This window comes from Alosa alosa, chromosome 10, assembly GCF_017589495.1.
Source record: "Alosa alosa isolate M-15738 ecotype Scorff River chromosome 10, AALO_Geno_1.1, whole genome shotgun sequence".
In the NCBI taxonomy this organism is placed as follows: domain Eukaryota; kingdom Metazoa; phylum Chordata; class Actinopteri; order Clupeiformes; family Clupeidae; genus Alosa; species Alosa alosa.
Genome location: NC_063198.1, coordinates 26,034,352 through 26,050,070, shown reverse-complemented (window position 1 = coordinate 26,050,070; position 15,719 = coordinate 26,034,352). Strand labels below are relative to the sequence as shown.

The 15,719-nt window shown below is 48.6% G+C and overlaps 1 protein-coding gene across 1 annotated transcript in view; it reads left to right on the top strand.

Moving 5' to 3' along the window:
• srgap3 (SLIT-ROBO Rho GTPase activating protein 3) overlaps positions 1 to 15,719 on the top strand; it is a 76,192-nt gene that overhangs the window by 29,058 nt on the left and 31,415 nt on the right. The window contains 3 exon segments of the mRNA XM_048254940.1: positions 2,548 to 2,710; positions 7,627 to 7,689; positions 13,688 to 13,873. Of these exon segments, the coding sequence (XP_048110897.1) occupies positions 2,548 to 2,710; positions 7,627 to 7,689; positions 13,688 to 13,873 (412 nt within the window).

Here is a 15,719-nt window from a genome sequence, read left to right as displayed (position 1 = left end):
GTTCTGCCTCAGAAACCAGTCTTAGTCAGCGCCTCGCTGGTGTTCGAGGAGTCTGAATTTACTAGCAACAAGAAAACTCCGTAAACACATTTAAAAGTCAAAGCGCATACTTCCTCCTCCCAGAGGGCGGTTCTGCGTGGCACGTGTCCACTGTAGGGCCTGCAGGAGCGGAGCAGGGAGAGGGAGAGCTGCAGGAGACTGGCCTCAGGGCTCCGGTCACGCAGAACAGCTGACTTTATTTGAATAAGCAGGACGAGTGTTTATTTTTCGTGGGATTACACCGCTAAGAGCTGTGTGGTCAGCGCTTGTGGAGATGGGGAGCTTTGCTGGACGAAGGCTGACCCATTCACGTTGTCTGTTACATGTCAGGCTAGCAGTGAGGCGAAGACTTTAAGCACGACTGTTTGTAATCCCCTCTCGCTTAAGGCTGACGTTTTGGCATCTCCGTGTTCTGAAAGGGATTTATGGCCAGAGATGCTTTTTTTTCTTCTTTTTCCTGTTTTGTTTTTAAACAAAATACAACAATACAGTAATACAATTACAGCATGAACACATGTTTTTTATCAAGGCTTGTATGAAAACATGAGGTGTCAGACAGGGTCCCCTCACAATGATAATGTGTGGAGGCCTGTAGCATTGGGTGAAGTATTGCAATGAGGAGAATCTACTGCAGGAGACCACTGGTTGGAGCGTGTTTACAATGGTTTCTAAACAGTGTCCTCATTTTAATTCCTCTCCTTTTCATGAGAATAAAATAGCCTTGCTATAGAGAGAATAGAAGAAAGTCAGACCACACAATTCAATTACATATTTTCATATTCCCAATTCGACGGAGACATATAATCCCCTCCTTTGATCTACAATGCCCTTTCAGGGTGAAAAAAAGTTGTGAAAATGAGCAAGAGAGCAATAAAGGACATGAGAGGGTTGTCAGCTCTCCATCCTTTATTTCTCAACCATGCCTCTCTCTCTCTCTCTCTCTCTCTCTCTCTCTCTCTCTCTCTCTCTCTCTCCTTTTCTTTCTTTCATTGGCCTAATCTGTTTCTGTTTCTGGGCCTGGTGGCCGGGGGCTGTGTAGTGACTATGACCTATTTCCAGAGAGCTGCATACTCTGAAAGGAGACATTTGCCTTACAGTCAATCTAGCCGTTTTGAAGGCACAGATTCATCTGAGCAGAATAACATTCCTTGCCCTCTCCTCTCCTCTCTCCTCTCTGTGGAGACTCATTCACTTCTTTACTTCTCGTCCCTCAGAACAGAGGGGCCAAAGTGTGACATCTCCCCCCCTCCACTTCCCTCTCTCTCTACCTGCCCCCCTCACCCCTCTCTCTCTCTCTCTCTCTCTCTCTCTCTCTCTCTCTCTCTCTCTGTCCCTCTCCATTTCCTTTTAAATGGAAGTGAAATGGCACCGTAGGTCAGCAGAGCTAATCTTGACAGCAGTGACTCGTATCTCAGGAAGGGCTTCTGTGGCTGCCAGCCCTCTCTGCTGCACACAGCCCAGTGTTTGGAGCCAAGAGGCTGCTGGGTATCTCCCCACCACCATCCCTCAGCGTCACCCCTCCACCCTGCAGGGCTGGATCAGACGGGGCCTGTCCTGGTCTGGTCTGGTCTGATCTGATGTAGTGATGACTAGCCATGAATGCATCAGGCGTATGTCTTTGTTTGCGTGTTTGTGTGTGATTGTGTGTCTGCGTTGGGATTTAGAGAGGATTAGAGTGGTCCTAATAAGGAGCTCAGTGCTGGAGCCAGCTGATATGAGCTTCATTAAAGGTGATTAGCCCTGCAGAAGCCCTAGCCGAAGGAGGGATGATGGGGAGTGGTGGGGGTGAGGGGAAGGGTGGTGCTGGTGGTGGTGCTGATGTGGAGGAGCTTTGATGTCCTCCCTACATCCCTTGACTTTCACTGGCCTTCATCTCCATCTGATATCTCATCAGCATCCCTCGCAGCCTGACATCCAAGCAGCTCCCTGGTCTCCATGTTGATCTGTCTCTCGGGCTGCCTGATTGATGTGCGTTGAGATGGTGAGATGAACATTCAGGCGAGAGGGAGGGAGCGAGGCGGGCGGCGGCCGACGGTGAAAGCCTCGAAAGCTGATTAGCTTCAAGCCGAGACGCTCCCCCTTCAGGGGTCATCATGGCAACCAGCGTCAAGGAATTAAGCAATCAATGGAGTGGTGTCAGACCGTTGGCTAGGCGGGGAGGGGGCTGCTGACCGTATGCTGCCCACCGCCATCAGCAGCATGGCGGCCAGACCTTGTGTCCACATGGACCCTCCCTCCTCTGTCTGAGTAGGGAGCAGTGGGCTGGAATCGTGCCAGCTTCCCTTTTGTCGAGCAGTACACTTCAAAGGGCTGAAAACAGTCAGAACACAACTCCAGTCGTAGATGTAAATATAATGAGACTGCTTGTGTATGTCACTCTGTAAAACATCCCTGGGCTGTAAAATAACATATTTACCTCTTTTTTTTTTCTGCTATTGAGCGCCTGTGAACAGCTTACAGCGCCCGAACACTTCTAACGTTCTCCCTCTGAATCCTTTTGTGTTTCAGGAAAGACCAGCACCTGCTGTCCTCTGTGAACTGCTGGTACTTGGTCCTGAATCAGACGCGCCGGGAGAGCCGGGACCATGCCACCCTCAACGACATCTACATCAACAACGTCATCGTGCGCCTGTCCCAGATCTCCGAGGACGTCATCCGGCTCTTCAAGAAGGTCAGTGGGCTCTGTGTGGAAATATGTTGACCGTCTCCTTTGTGTAAATGTCAAGGCCACCCTTAGTGTAACAAGAGTGCATAATGATCTGTTTGTTTCAGAGCATTTGTTCATCTAGGAGTAGATTTTGCAGACTTACAAACATGGTATGACTAAGAACTATGCTGAGTTTGTTGTCAGTCTTTCAATGTGCAGTAAGTGTGGGTTATTGGGCTGTTTCACTGTGCAGTGAGTATGGGTTATTGGGCTGTTTCACTGTGCAGTGAGTATGGGTTATTGGGCTGTTTCACTGTGCAGTGAGTATGGGTTATTAGGCTGTATTACTGTGCAGTGAGTATGGGTTATTGGGCTGTTTCACTGTGCAGTAAGTATGGGTTATTGGGCTGTTTGGAAGAATGAAGTCATTGTTGAGATGCAAGTCTGCCTGGATGTGTTCTCATGGTGATCAAGTTGCTTCTTGCGCTTGGGACAAGCCTTCCTGCTTTGAAATGTGGTGAAAAAAAATGTGTGATTCTGTTTGAGGGTGTGTGAGAGATGTAGAACTTGGGTGGTGAAAGTGTGTGTGTGTGTGTGTGTGTGTGTGTGTCTGTGTCTGGTGAGGGTCTGCTACTGCTGCTGCTGTAGGGTGCCCCTCTGTCCAGCCCAGGCCTGCCCCCTACCCCACCACCACCACCCAGGCCTCGGTGTGCTGTGTTTGGAGCGCTGTCAGCACATAGCAGAGATGGCTGAGGTCTAAGCCAAACACAGGCGCCGTGTTTTCACCTGGCCCTGCTTCCTGGAGGTGAGGCCCTGTCTGCCACCCCGCGTCTCGCACTGTCGCAGCCAGTCTGCCCAGAGTCCCCGGTCAGCCAATCACGGGCCTCGGGAGCAGCCAGGCGGCCGAGGCTGAGGGCGTCGCTCTTCAGACGTTGTCAGAGAAATATGTCCTGGACCGACTTCCCTCCTGTTGCAGGAAATGAATGCAACTCTTAATTGCATTCCTGTCTCATTTTGCGGAAATAAATAAATACGCACATTCCACAGTAAATGAGTGGAAAGGTGCATCAAATGAAGCCCTCTCACATTTTCATCCAACGGTGGATGTGGTGGGGGAAAGTGTTGCATATCTCAACCCCCTGTGGAAGAAACCAGGCACAAACAGTGGGGCAGTTATCAGTTTCTTCTTCTGCACTTGGGGTATCCAGTGAAACAGCCCAATAACCCATACTCACTGCACAGTAATACAGCCCAATAACCCATACTCACTGCACAGTCTTGGGGTATCCAAGTGCACATACCGTGTCTCAGCTTTGCTTGTGCAGCCCCTGGCTAAAGCTGTACCTCCCCACTGCACTGGCCTTAGAGTGGCCGGGTAGTTTGGCTGGTATGGTAATGATGGCCTCTTGACCCGTGGGAAAAATGCCTCTTTTACGAGTGTGTCTCTGATAAAGGGATCAATCTGTCCATGTTGAAAGCATCAGTCAGGCACCTAAACATTGTTTTTGAGGGTTGTGGCCTTCATTTATGCTTTGCCCATACTGTAATTTCCCGCCTATTTACCGAGGTTTATACAGCGATTCTGCGAAATGTATTCAGCTATGAGGTTAATACACAGGGCAGACTATAGATCTTCATTCTTCTTTCTGATTGTCTTTGTTTCACTAAATGCCACAGCTGTGGTGCACACATAAACAGTTCGTCTCTGTAGGTTTTATCCCTCTATGAGTGACTTGGGCTATACAGTATAGACCCTTTCCATTATCAGCATCATAGTTGGCCCCACAAGACTTCCGTTTTAACATTCCATATGTTATCTTAATGCAGAGGAAGTAGATTGGGGCCCAAATAGAACGTTCAAGCATTGTTTTTGTTTTTATTGTTGAAAGGGTCTATATCTTTCAAGTGAGTAGTATGAGTGACTCATAATAGGCGGCGGGCCGGATTTGTTGCTATGAGACCTTGTAGGGACCGGCATGGTCAATATCATTATTCTGTGGGTATCAGACTGTTTGATGATATACTCCTTTACCACACCCTCTTATGAGAAAACAAGACATATGTTTGTCATATACCGCTGTCATATGATGCTCTTTCCTTCTTGAAACACCCTACTTTTCAAGTCTGTTTCTATTCCAGAGTATATGGTTACGCCAACATAATGTAATTGTTGGTGCAGCAAACCACATTTTCCCTTTTGTTTGCATCTTCCTTCCTGAGGATGGTTTGTAATATCAAAGAGATATTTTTATAACACATTGTCAAAGACAACTGGATGGTAATGTCTAATTTCCCTTCCAACCTAAAACATCTGGGGGGGGGGGTGGTATGAAATCTACTTGTATCTTTGACACCCCTGCCGTAGACAATAAATGGAATGTAGTTTTTTGTGACACAGTAATATAATGTTTAATTAACTGCAGTGAATACATGTGTGCGGTCAATGCAGGTTTTTCTATTTGCATAAAATACTGTCATGCAGTTTATATAGGGTTCATCTTATACTTAGGAAATTGTAGTACCTATGGTCTGCTAAGGTGTTTCAGCAAACTCATTTAGCATAGTAGAAAAAAGTCCTTTATTAGTGTACTTTTCATTGCTCTATGTCTCAGTAAGGCCACCATACAGTTCTGTATGAGAGTAACAGAGCTAAGTGCTCTGCTAGCATTATTGCTTTCTCTCTCTTGCTGGCTCTTGCATCAGGGCTGTCCTTTCTCTCTGTCTCTCTCTCTCTCCTCCTCCCCCTCTCCCCTCTCTCTCTCTCTCTCTCTCTCTCTCTCTCTCTCTCTCTCTCTCTCTCTCTCTCTCTCTCTCCTCTCCTCTCCTCACCTCATCCCTGTAGGCTCAGTCCAGCCCTCTTTGCTCTCCACAGTGCATTTGACAACTCGGCCAGCCGACCATCCAAATGCCATACGCTCAGTGTGACCCCCTTTTCCAAATGCTCCAGACTTCTCTCTTTCTAGGCTGATTTCATTTGATATTTCATTGAACTTTCGACATCAGTGGCTCCTACTACTGTGTGTTCTAACGAGTGGAATACGAGCACACAGGGGGCAGGGAGATCAGAGAGGCCCGGTGGTTACGGAGCGTCAGTGTTGCGCAGGGCTTGCATGCTGGGAAAGGGTGGTGCTGTTCAACATATCAAGGGAGCTGCGGCAGCTCCCCATAGACACCCCAAATGAGCCTCAACGGATGATGCAACTACTGGTAGTGCTGGATGCGGGAATATACCTTAGGTGTTAGGGGGTTCTTTGTGTGTGTGTGTGTGTGTGTGTGTGTGTGTGTGTGTAGAGATAATCTCTGATCCATAAACATTGCTCAGAGCCCAGACTGGAAGCACTGCTGTGTGGGCTGTATTGATCTGGGCATATTAAGCTCCATTATGATTTATGTACAGAGAGAGGCTCTGTGGGAGTACAGGGTGTAATACATCTCTGTTGATGGCAGGAGGGGAGGGGGAGAAATGCTCTGGTGTAAATGGAGCCTGTCTAGGAGGGGCTCAGAGAGAGAGAGAGAGAGAGAGAGAGAGAGATGGATGGTGGAGGAGGAGTGTAAACCACCCTGTGAAATATTCTTTGTGGGCCGCACGACCCATTAGTGCTGAGTGACCGGCGAGTGGTGTGAGATGTGAAGTGGGGCGGCAGACGGCCATTCTGTCACAGAACGGAACTCTTTTCACACTTGTGTGTGTCACGCCCTCCCCGTCCAGCTGCCATGCTGTGGCCAGGACCATCTCTGCCCATCTCTGTGCCCATCTCTGTGCTCTCTCAGACAGGCCACCTGATGGCATGACAATGAGCTTGATTTTTCTCTAATGTAATGTTTGAAGTTTGTGTGTGTGCGTGTGTGTGTGTGTGCACGCACATTCTCATTAGTTTGTTTATTTTGTTTTTTAGCACTTTCCGGAAGGCACAAGTTCTCTGTAGCTGCCACCTTCCCACGACGTGCTGTTTGTCTTACATGCAGTGCAGTTTTGCTAGGGTGTCTTGTTCTCACCTCTTTGCTCACAGCCCTCCAGGTGTGTGTGTGTGTGAGTGTGTGTGTGAGTGTGCCCTGCCTACGTGGGAGGTGTGAAGAGTGCACTTGTCCTTCCTCTTGACTCTTTCAGCTGAGAGACAGAAGTGTTGAAGTTTGTTTGTGGAGCTCCGCCCGGCCCTCTCTCAGTAGCTAGTTCTGATGCTGCAGTCACCGTGCTCTTGTGACTGATACAGTGAAGGCCTCTAGCAGCGCGCGAGGAGACGCTTCATGCTTTGTGTTCTGCATCCTACGTGTCTGCAGAGAAGGCGCAGAAAGCAGATCCATCCGCCCCGCCCCCGCAGCGTAGCGAGGTTGCCAGGCGCGACAGGGTGTTGTCAGTCAGAACCAAGCAGATGTGTGCCGCTGTAATGAGAGGATTGACATTTAGTCAAAGCGCCGGCTAAACATAGAGACCCCCATAATGACAGGAAAGGAGGAGTGGAGCGGGAGGGGGGGGCCTGGTGTGGTATACACTCACATGAAACATGAAACCACTCATACACTCACACACACACACACACACACACACACACACACACACACACACACACACACACACACACACACACACACTCATACACACACTCACACACGCACACACGCTGCACACACACACACACACACACACACACACACACAGCACACATGCACTGTAGCATTGTCACAGAGCTGCTGCTTAGAAGGCAGCTACTGTAGGTGTAGAGGAAAGCTAAAGTAACTAAAGTAAGTCTGTGCTATGGTTTCCTCATGCACTTGTAATGTGCTATTCTAGCTCATCTGCACCCTATGTTGAATGTGGAGCTGTCAGCACTCTAACTGTACAGGAGGTTAGTGGCTCTTCCTGTGGTCACTAGATGTCACATAACACACATACTGTATATATACTGTATATATATATATATACTTCTTTTTTCTATTTTTAGAGTAAAGATATCGGGATCCAGATGCACGAAGAGCTGGTGAAGGTGACAAACGAACTCTACACTGTGAGTATAAAAATATTTTTTCTTTTTACTTTCTTTTTTAAAATTGTCTACTTGTGTATCTGTCAATATGTGTACATACACCTGCATCAACATAAACTCTTAAGCACTCTGACTGGATTTTAGCTGTCTGTTCATCCATTTTATTTAGACAGACATTGGTGGGAGGGCCTAATTTCACATTTGATTCCTGTGTGTGTTTTATCATATCATTATTCCCTCCGTAATAGGTCCACTCTCTCATCTGAGCTCTCTCTCTCTCCTGAGCTCTCTCTCTCTCTCTCTCTCTCTCTCTCTCTCTCTCTCTCTCTCTCTCTCTCTCTCTCCTTCTCTTCACCCCCTACATCCCCATGTGTGGGGCTGTTCTGCATGTTAGCAATTAAAACACGAGATCCAGCCCAGCTGTGTGAATGTCATCACGTCATTTATATCATAAATATCACAACACAGGGAAACGGGGAAGAGAAACCGAGAGCAGACGCTCAGGTTCCACTGGAACGGTGTACTGCAGAGGAGTGACACCACCTCCTTCCTCTTCCTCTCCTCTTCCCCATGCCTCCTCTTCCTCTCCTCCTCTCCCTCTCACCCTCTCTCCCTCTCCCTCGCTCTCTGTGGGGGTAGGAGCAGATAGAGGAGCTCTGCTGTTGCCTGTGCTGCTGCTGGTGGTGATGATAATGGTGATGAAGAGTCCACTGCTGCCTGCTCTGCTGATTGAGTGGAAGCTTGCAGCTGCCTCGCAGAGAGCTGATCTCAGCTCAAATCACTTCCACATTGAGGGAAGAGGCTTTGCCAGCAGCCTGCTCTGTCCTAGGGCTCCTCATCCCTTTCTCTCTCTCTTTCTCTCCCTCTCTCTCTCTCTATTTATGTGGTTATAACATCAGCCCTCACTTTATCTTCCAGGCCGATTCAAATGAAACTCTCTGCCAGGATTTATCCCTCCATCCAGAAGTGAAAGGCAAATTATGCTCAATAGCTTCTACTCCCCACCCTACTTGTCTTGTTTTCCCTTCTCCTTTCTGCTGCTCCTGTCTTTCCCCTGTTTTTCTCTCCATCCCTCTCTCTTTCTTTCTTTCTTTCTTTCTTTCTTTCTTTCTTTCTTTCTTTCTTTATCTCTATCTATCTATCTCTCTCTCTATATCTATCTATCTATCTATCTATCTATCTATCTATCTATCTATCTATCTCTCTCTCTCTCTCTCTCTGGCTGGGAGAGTAGTGCTCTGAAGGAGACTCTGTACCCGGGTCCTGGATGAACTCCAGGCAACTTCAGCACTCCTGTCTCCCCCCTGAGGAGAGCTGACTGAGATTACTTATTCACCCCGTGTCAGAGGAGACAGGCTATCAAAGCGGACCTGGCCCCAGTGCCTACATCTCACACGGGCCGCCCAGCTGTCCGGTCAGGGGAGCTTTGAACAGGTGGCCGCTCCTGTACGCAGAATTATATTCTGATGATTAAATAATAAAATGCATTTGTTTGAAGTTGGATAGAGTTCAGAGTCACCCTGCACAGTGTGCACGCATTCTCTCTGAAAAGACAGCGTACAGTTTTAGCTCTTAGAGTTATCATCCAGTTAAAAAAAAAAATCTGGATTACATTAACAGAATTCCACTGTATGTGTCAGCAGTCTTCAACTCCAATTGCGTAATCGCTGGAGAAAGCATGGCAACCAGTGAAAGCCGATCCGAGCCTCACTCCTCTGCTCTGAAGGCTTGGTTGCTGTCAGAGGGTTATCCCTGAGAGGGCTCTGGACAAATGGCTGAACATCCGTCAGTGTAGCCTCACTGACAGACACGAGAACCAAGCCACTCTGCTGGCTACTGAGATTTGTCTAGGGAGCAGTCAGCTGACTCCTGGGAAGCAGAGGATTGGTCACTGAGTCAGGCTGTATATAGGGTCTGACCAGACAGTGAGAAAACATTAATCCTGTCGAGTCCAAGTCACTGAAGGCTTTGAGACCACCAGGTAAACAGTGCACTTGATCCCTAATCCAAACGGGACCTTTAGTGCAGCACTTTCCATTTGCCCTTGGGCCCCACTATGTTTACTCAGAGGTGATGTTTATGAATGAAGCTGTGCTAGTGACCCCCAAAATGGCCACACCTCGTGCTCCGCTAGGTTCTGTCGGCAGCACACACTCCCACGGGATCGTTAGAGGCAGCAGTGAGCCTTTTCAAGGTCGCGGGCAGATGAGAGTGAGTGTGTTTGTTCTGGGGAGAGCGGATCGCTGTCGTCTCCTCTCCTCTCCTCTCCTCTCCTCTCCTCTCCTCTCCCTACCCCCCCGTCCTGCCTGGCCAGACTGCACGCCTCCGTAGGTATTTGCGGAGTCTGTTGATGGACGCCGTAGGTTTTATTTTATGTGGGGATAAAGGCAGCCATCTCCTTCAGCTCCTTTCTCATTCCTCCTGCAGAGTATATTCAGCAGGAGAGCTAATCCAGTGCGCTGTCATATTTGACGTGCTGCTAAATATACTGACGGGAGGAAGTGGAAATGTGTATGCAGGAAGGCATACAGTAGATTGTGCTCATGCAGATGAAAGTCACTAGTATAACATTTGGAGTGTATATTTAAAGAAAGGCAGGGATTGAGGATGTCTAATCTGTGCTCTTGCAGGCATGGATGAGGAAGCTATGCTTCTGTCTAATCTGTGCTCTTGCAGGCATGGATGAGGAAGCTATGCTTCTGTCTAATCTGTGCTCTTGCAGGCATGGATGAGGAAGCTATGCTTCTGTCTAATCTGTGCTCTTGCAGGCATGGATGAGGAAGCTATGCTTCTGTGCATTTGTTGGCTTCATAGTTCCAATGTGTTTGTTGTGCTCCGTAGAGCAAGCACACTGAGCGGCCTTGGAAATGCAATTGCACAAATGCGCTGCATTGATTCAGTAATGAAAATTAAAAGTATTACCTGCATCCATTTGCTTGTTTTGATATATGGCTGCTATTGATTGGAGGTGCAGGGCCCCTTTTACCCTGAGGCCTTTGGAGCTGTGGAGAGAATATGAAATGAAAAATATCGAAGCTCAACACACCCTTTTACATTTTCTCTTCTTAAAAAAAAACAGTCGCAGAGCCTGACGAAAAGAAATTGGCCTAGAGCACGCCGCATTTCATTTGCTTGCTTTGGGGAACCAGGAGCTGTTTTCATAATGAATTTGCAGCCTACACTCCCGCTTGTACTTCTGTTGCATTCATTCAACCCCTGGCTTTTAAATAGCCACTGCGGCATGAATCTGGCTCCTCTATAACCGCCGGGAAAAAAAAGCTGTTTCTGAAGCCATGTTTTTTTTTTTTTGGGCTCGGGACCTTTTTGGTGACAGCCATTGAAACACAACTGTGTCACCAGAGTGTGATGATGCTCAGTCATCCAGGTTTTGCACAATTTTTACCGATCAAGCCGGAGGTTGGAACGTGAGAGAAAGCAGGGCGTTTGGGGAAGGGCTTGTGCAACACTAGTGTTTCTGGTTTCATTACAGACCTCAGCACTCATTAATTGTGGGCCTGCGAGGCATGGGCAGGTCCTCTCAGTTAAAGCACACTGTCTTGGTGTGATGCCAGTGGTGATTTGCAATCCAGCGACCCTTCTGTGTGGACTAGAGTCTGGGCAATTAGGACTGGGATGCAAACAAACATCCCGTCATGTGTTCCTTGTAGTTTAATCCTGAATCTCGTTATCACAACCCTCTAATTGGCGATGTGAATGAGTCTTCTCTCTACATTTGTAATTAGGCAGCAGCAGAAGCTACTATGGGGCCAGATGTGTCATTTTGTTCCTTTCCTTGGCGTGTGTGGAGGCGAGCGCTCTTTTAAAGGTGTAAAGGCTGTCACAGCTGTCGGATCTGGGGGAGCCTCTCCACTGCGCCACAGTGGTGGGGTTTTAAAGGCAAACAGCTTGAAGCTGTCACCATGAGAAGGCTCCACCTCCCGCTCACTACCCAGCTCCTCTAAACGACATTGTTTCACTGGAGGGCTTTCAGTCAAGCATGCCAAGCCTGTCTGTAAATCTATGAGGAAAAATATAGGTCACTTGGCTGGTTTGAACGACAGTATATTCTTACTTTATTTGTCCGCTCACATTCTGTCACGTGTTAAACGCATAGATATTTACATACAGTGTAAGCTTTCATAAAAGGTTTTTAATGTTCAAAGGAAGTGATGCAGAAACTCTAACTTGATACAAGTAACTGTAATACTCTGGCCAGTACAGACTTGGCCTCAGTGTGGCAACATAGTTTCTGCATGTATGTTTGTTTGTGTGTGTCTCGGGGGTAAGGAATGTATGCCTATTTGGCAGTGCAGAATGCTTTGAAGTTGGCAGTTTCTAGGTTAATCACTTAGCCTGTTGGCTGGCGCTGTCAACAGCTAAGGCGCCCGGCGCGCGGGGTTCCCCAGTTTAAAGATGCTCCTCCGCATCTGGGCCGCGTTAATGAGGCCCAGTGTCCGTCTGGCCAGAGGGGTGGACGCTGGATACCGCTGTGTGGCCCTGTCTGTGCTGCAGGTCTTAGCAGGAGGTTAGGAAGAGCATCCTGGGCCTCTCTTTCTCTCTTTCTCTCTTTCTTTCTTTCTTTCTTTCTTTCTTTCTTTCTCTTTCATTATATCATTTACACATTATATCACTGTGTGTGTGTGTGTGTGTGTGTCTGTGTGCATATGCCAAGTCTACCCCAGATGAGTGGCGCATGGATGCCCCCTCCTGCTTCCTCTGGCAGCTTGATGCACACGCACAAAGACAGTCACACAAACACACACACACACACACACACACACACACACACACACACACACACAAACAAATGTGTGGAGCCACGCCACTCAGCCAGATCCTGTTTCCAATACATAGTGCAGATGCCAGTCACATGATGTTTTCTGTGTGTGTGTGTTTGTGTGTGTGTGTGGGTGCGTGTGAGTGTCTTTGTGTGTGTGTGTGCGGTGCGGGGCACATATGTTTTTCACGACCATGCTTGTTTGCGTCTTCTGACAGTATATGGTTTTAGTTACACTCTGCATGCAACAGTAAAGACAAAATGTTAAAATACCATTATTGGTTGTTTTAGTGTGTTTTTCAAGCCTATAATGACAGGCTTCAGGGTTCTGCTGGTTAGGCCACAGAGAGCTAAGCACCCTCTGGGTGTTCGGTGAACTTGATGATGTTGATGTTGATCTCTCTCTCTCTGCTGAAGGAGACGCATGTTAGCGATGTGTTGTTCCATTGGCATCACACAGGAGACACACATGTACTGTATGTATTTGTATTGAGTTTGTAGGGCTGTGGTTTTGATATGCGTGTACAACCATCTGCCAAGTGCAAGCGGGCACAGGAGAGGGCATGGTCTTGGCACCGGAGAGGAAGAGCTGGCCGGCGTCCCTCCTGTGTCCCTCTCTGGCAACGGTCCGTCCCCGCTCCTCCTCTCCTCTCCTCTCCTCTCCTCTCCTCTCTCCTCTCTTCTGTCTGCTCCTCTCCTCTCCTCTCTCCTCTCCTCTCCTCTCTTCTCTCCTCTCCTCTCTCCTCTCCTCCTCTATTCTCTCCTCTCCTCTCCTCTCCTCTCTCCTCTCTCCTGCATATTCATGCGGGTCTCCTGACTGCAGAGCTGTGCTGGGAATACTGATGGCTTCCTGTCGCAGGAGGTTGTGCACGGGGGCGTTGGCCCTGAGTACCAGGGATCTCAGGACTAAAGATGTGCCTCAGTGCCCTCCAGGGGGAAACTGGAGGCTTGGCTCTGGCTGAAATGCTCTAATGAATGCAGAGACACAGCAGGAGTGTTTGCTCAGGCCAGACTCATAAATCACGAATGCTCATTACCCATTTCTGATTTGACCTTTCAGTCCAGTTTGCCGTCATGCATTTGGGTGTCTTTTCTGTTTGTTCCCATGCTGACTCTTCTGTCTTTTTGTATGTGTGTGTGTGCGTGTGTGTGTGTGTGTGTCTGTGTGTGTGTGTGTGTGTGTGTGTGTGCGCATGTGTGTGTGTGTGCATGTGTGTGTCTTTGTCCCCGTGTCCGCTGCAGGTGATGAAGACGTATCACATGTACCACACGGAGAGCCTGAGCGCCGAGAGCAAGCTGAAGGAGGCCGAGAAGCAGGAGGAGAAGCAGTTCAGCAAGTCGGGCGAGCTCAACGTCAACCTGCTGCGCCACGAGGACCGGCCGCAGCGCCGCAGCTCTGTGCGCAAGATCGAGAAGATGAAGGAGAAGGTGAGAGTCCAGCCCCGCGTCCGCCATCACTGCTGATGTGTAGCTAACATAGCCTATAGGCTATCCTACACCACCTATGGGCCTAGGACATGTTCATTTTAGAATAATTATGCAAAGATGATAGCAACCCACCCATGAACAAGTCAATCCAGCCAGCCGGCCTCAACATCAGGGTTACACACCCAGTGTCCATTGCACATACAGAAACTGCAAATGCAAACACCAACAAAATAGCTAGTACGGTAGGCTACTACCAACAAGTGATGCAGACTGTGCTCAACAGTGCCTCAACAGGAGTGGAGTTTGATTTGGGCCGTAACGCCACCGTGTTTAGAAGGCCATGACAATAATTGCATGCAGATGAGATGAAGATAAATTGCGAGAGGAAGACGTTGGCATAGTGTCATATTCAAATAAAAATAAAATTATCCCAACACTATCGTTATATTCATAACATTGTATCGCACTTTTCGTGCTTTCATTTCATTCTTTCTGTCATTCTTAAAAAACTTGGTGTTGCTTAGGTGTTTCTATAGCAACATCAAGCAACACCCTAGCGCCACCCCTGACCAGAATCTATCTGATTGCAGACCCCCTCTGGGGTACAGTATTGCAGAGCAAGGAGGCCTTCGCAGTGGCTAAGCTCATAGCTCTCCCACTGCGTCTGATCATATTTATTTACTGTTATGGTTTCCCAGAAGGCCAATGGGATGGAGCTGATCAGTTCTGATTAGCCTCAGTGCAAACAGCCTTGTGGAAGTCACGAGCGATGAGTTCAGATGTTGTGCAGCGAGGGCGGGGATGTGACTGAGGCCGAGGACAATGAGGCAGCAAGGTATGCCGCTGTGAGGTTCCTCAGACTTGACCCCCCCACCACCACCCCCAGGAGCCAGAAGGCATCCCTCCACTCCGACCAGCCAGCCCAGCAGACCAGAGCACCATTTCCAGGTCACTGACCCCGACCGGGGTGATCTCCGCCGCCCCAAGCGGTGACTCTAATTCCTGTGAGGCGCTGGGCTCGGGTGGCGTGGCGGGGCGAGTGCCACCCGAGCTGATGGACCCCGCTGCTCTGTGTGCCTGGTGTGTGAGACACTGGTGTGGGTTTAGCATCCGGAGGCCAATTGCTGTGTTCCCCCTCCATCTGGGCTGCCTTGTATTGTTCATGCAAATGAGCTGGTTGTTAGGGGAACGCAGCGCTGCAGGCCCCGCCCTCTTCCTCAGGCACGCAGTGAGCACGCTCAGAAGCTGGCAGCCAGAACTGCACAGGCCCACACTATTTATATCGCTGTAGCTATGGATGCTCTCTCTGTCTCTTCTACCATCCCTCCTCTCTCTCTCTCTCTCTCTCTCTCTCTCTCTCTTTCTTTGTGTTTGTCTTGCTATCTCTCTCTGACTCTTACTGCATGACCTAATTCTGTGTGCAGACTGCACTCCAGTCCTACCTGCACTAGGCATTTAAGAGTCTAGCAAGGGGCCCCCATAAAATAAATCCCTTCGGTCCCGTACCTTTATCTTGCTAGTTTTATGACAAATCTGTGGGCTCATGATTTCTCTTTGGTATGCGCAGAACGGCACAGAATTCAGTTCTGTCAGTTCTGCTGATTTGTGTTTGATGCTGAGATGGAGACTAATATCATGTTTGTGTTTGTGCTTTGGCTTACTATATTTCCTGTCAGTTCGTTATGGATTGGCCTGGCAGGATGCTTTATTTATTGCATGGAAACAGTTGACAGATTTGACTTACAGTTGTGTTTGTTGAAATTTGGAAGATGTCCCATCTGGAGTCCACTAGCAGAGAGGGGACATGTTAGCCTGAGCACGCCTGTGCCATTCCCCGCTAAACAGC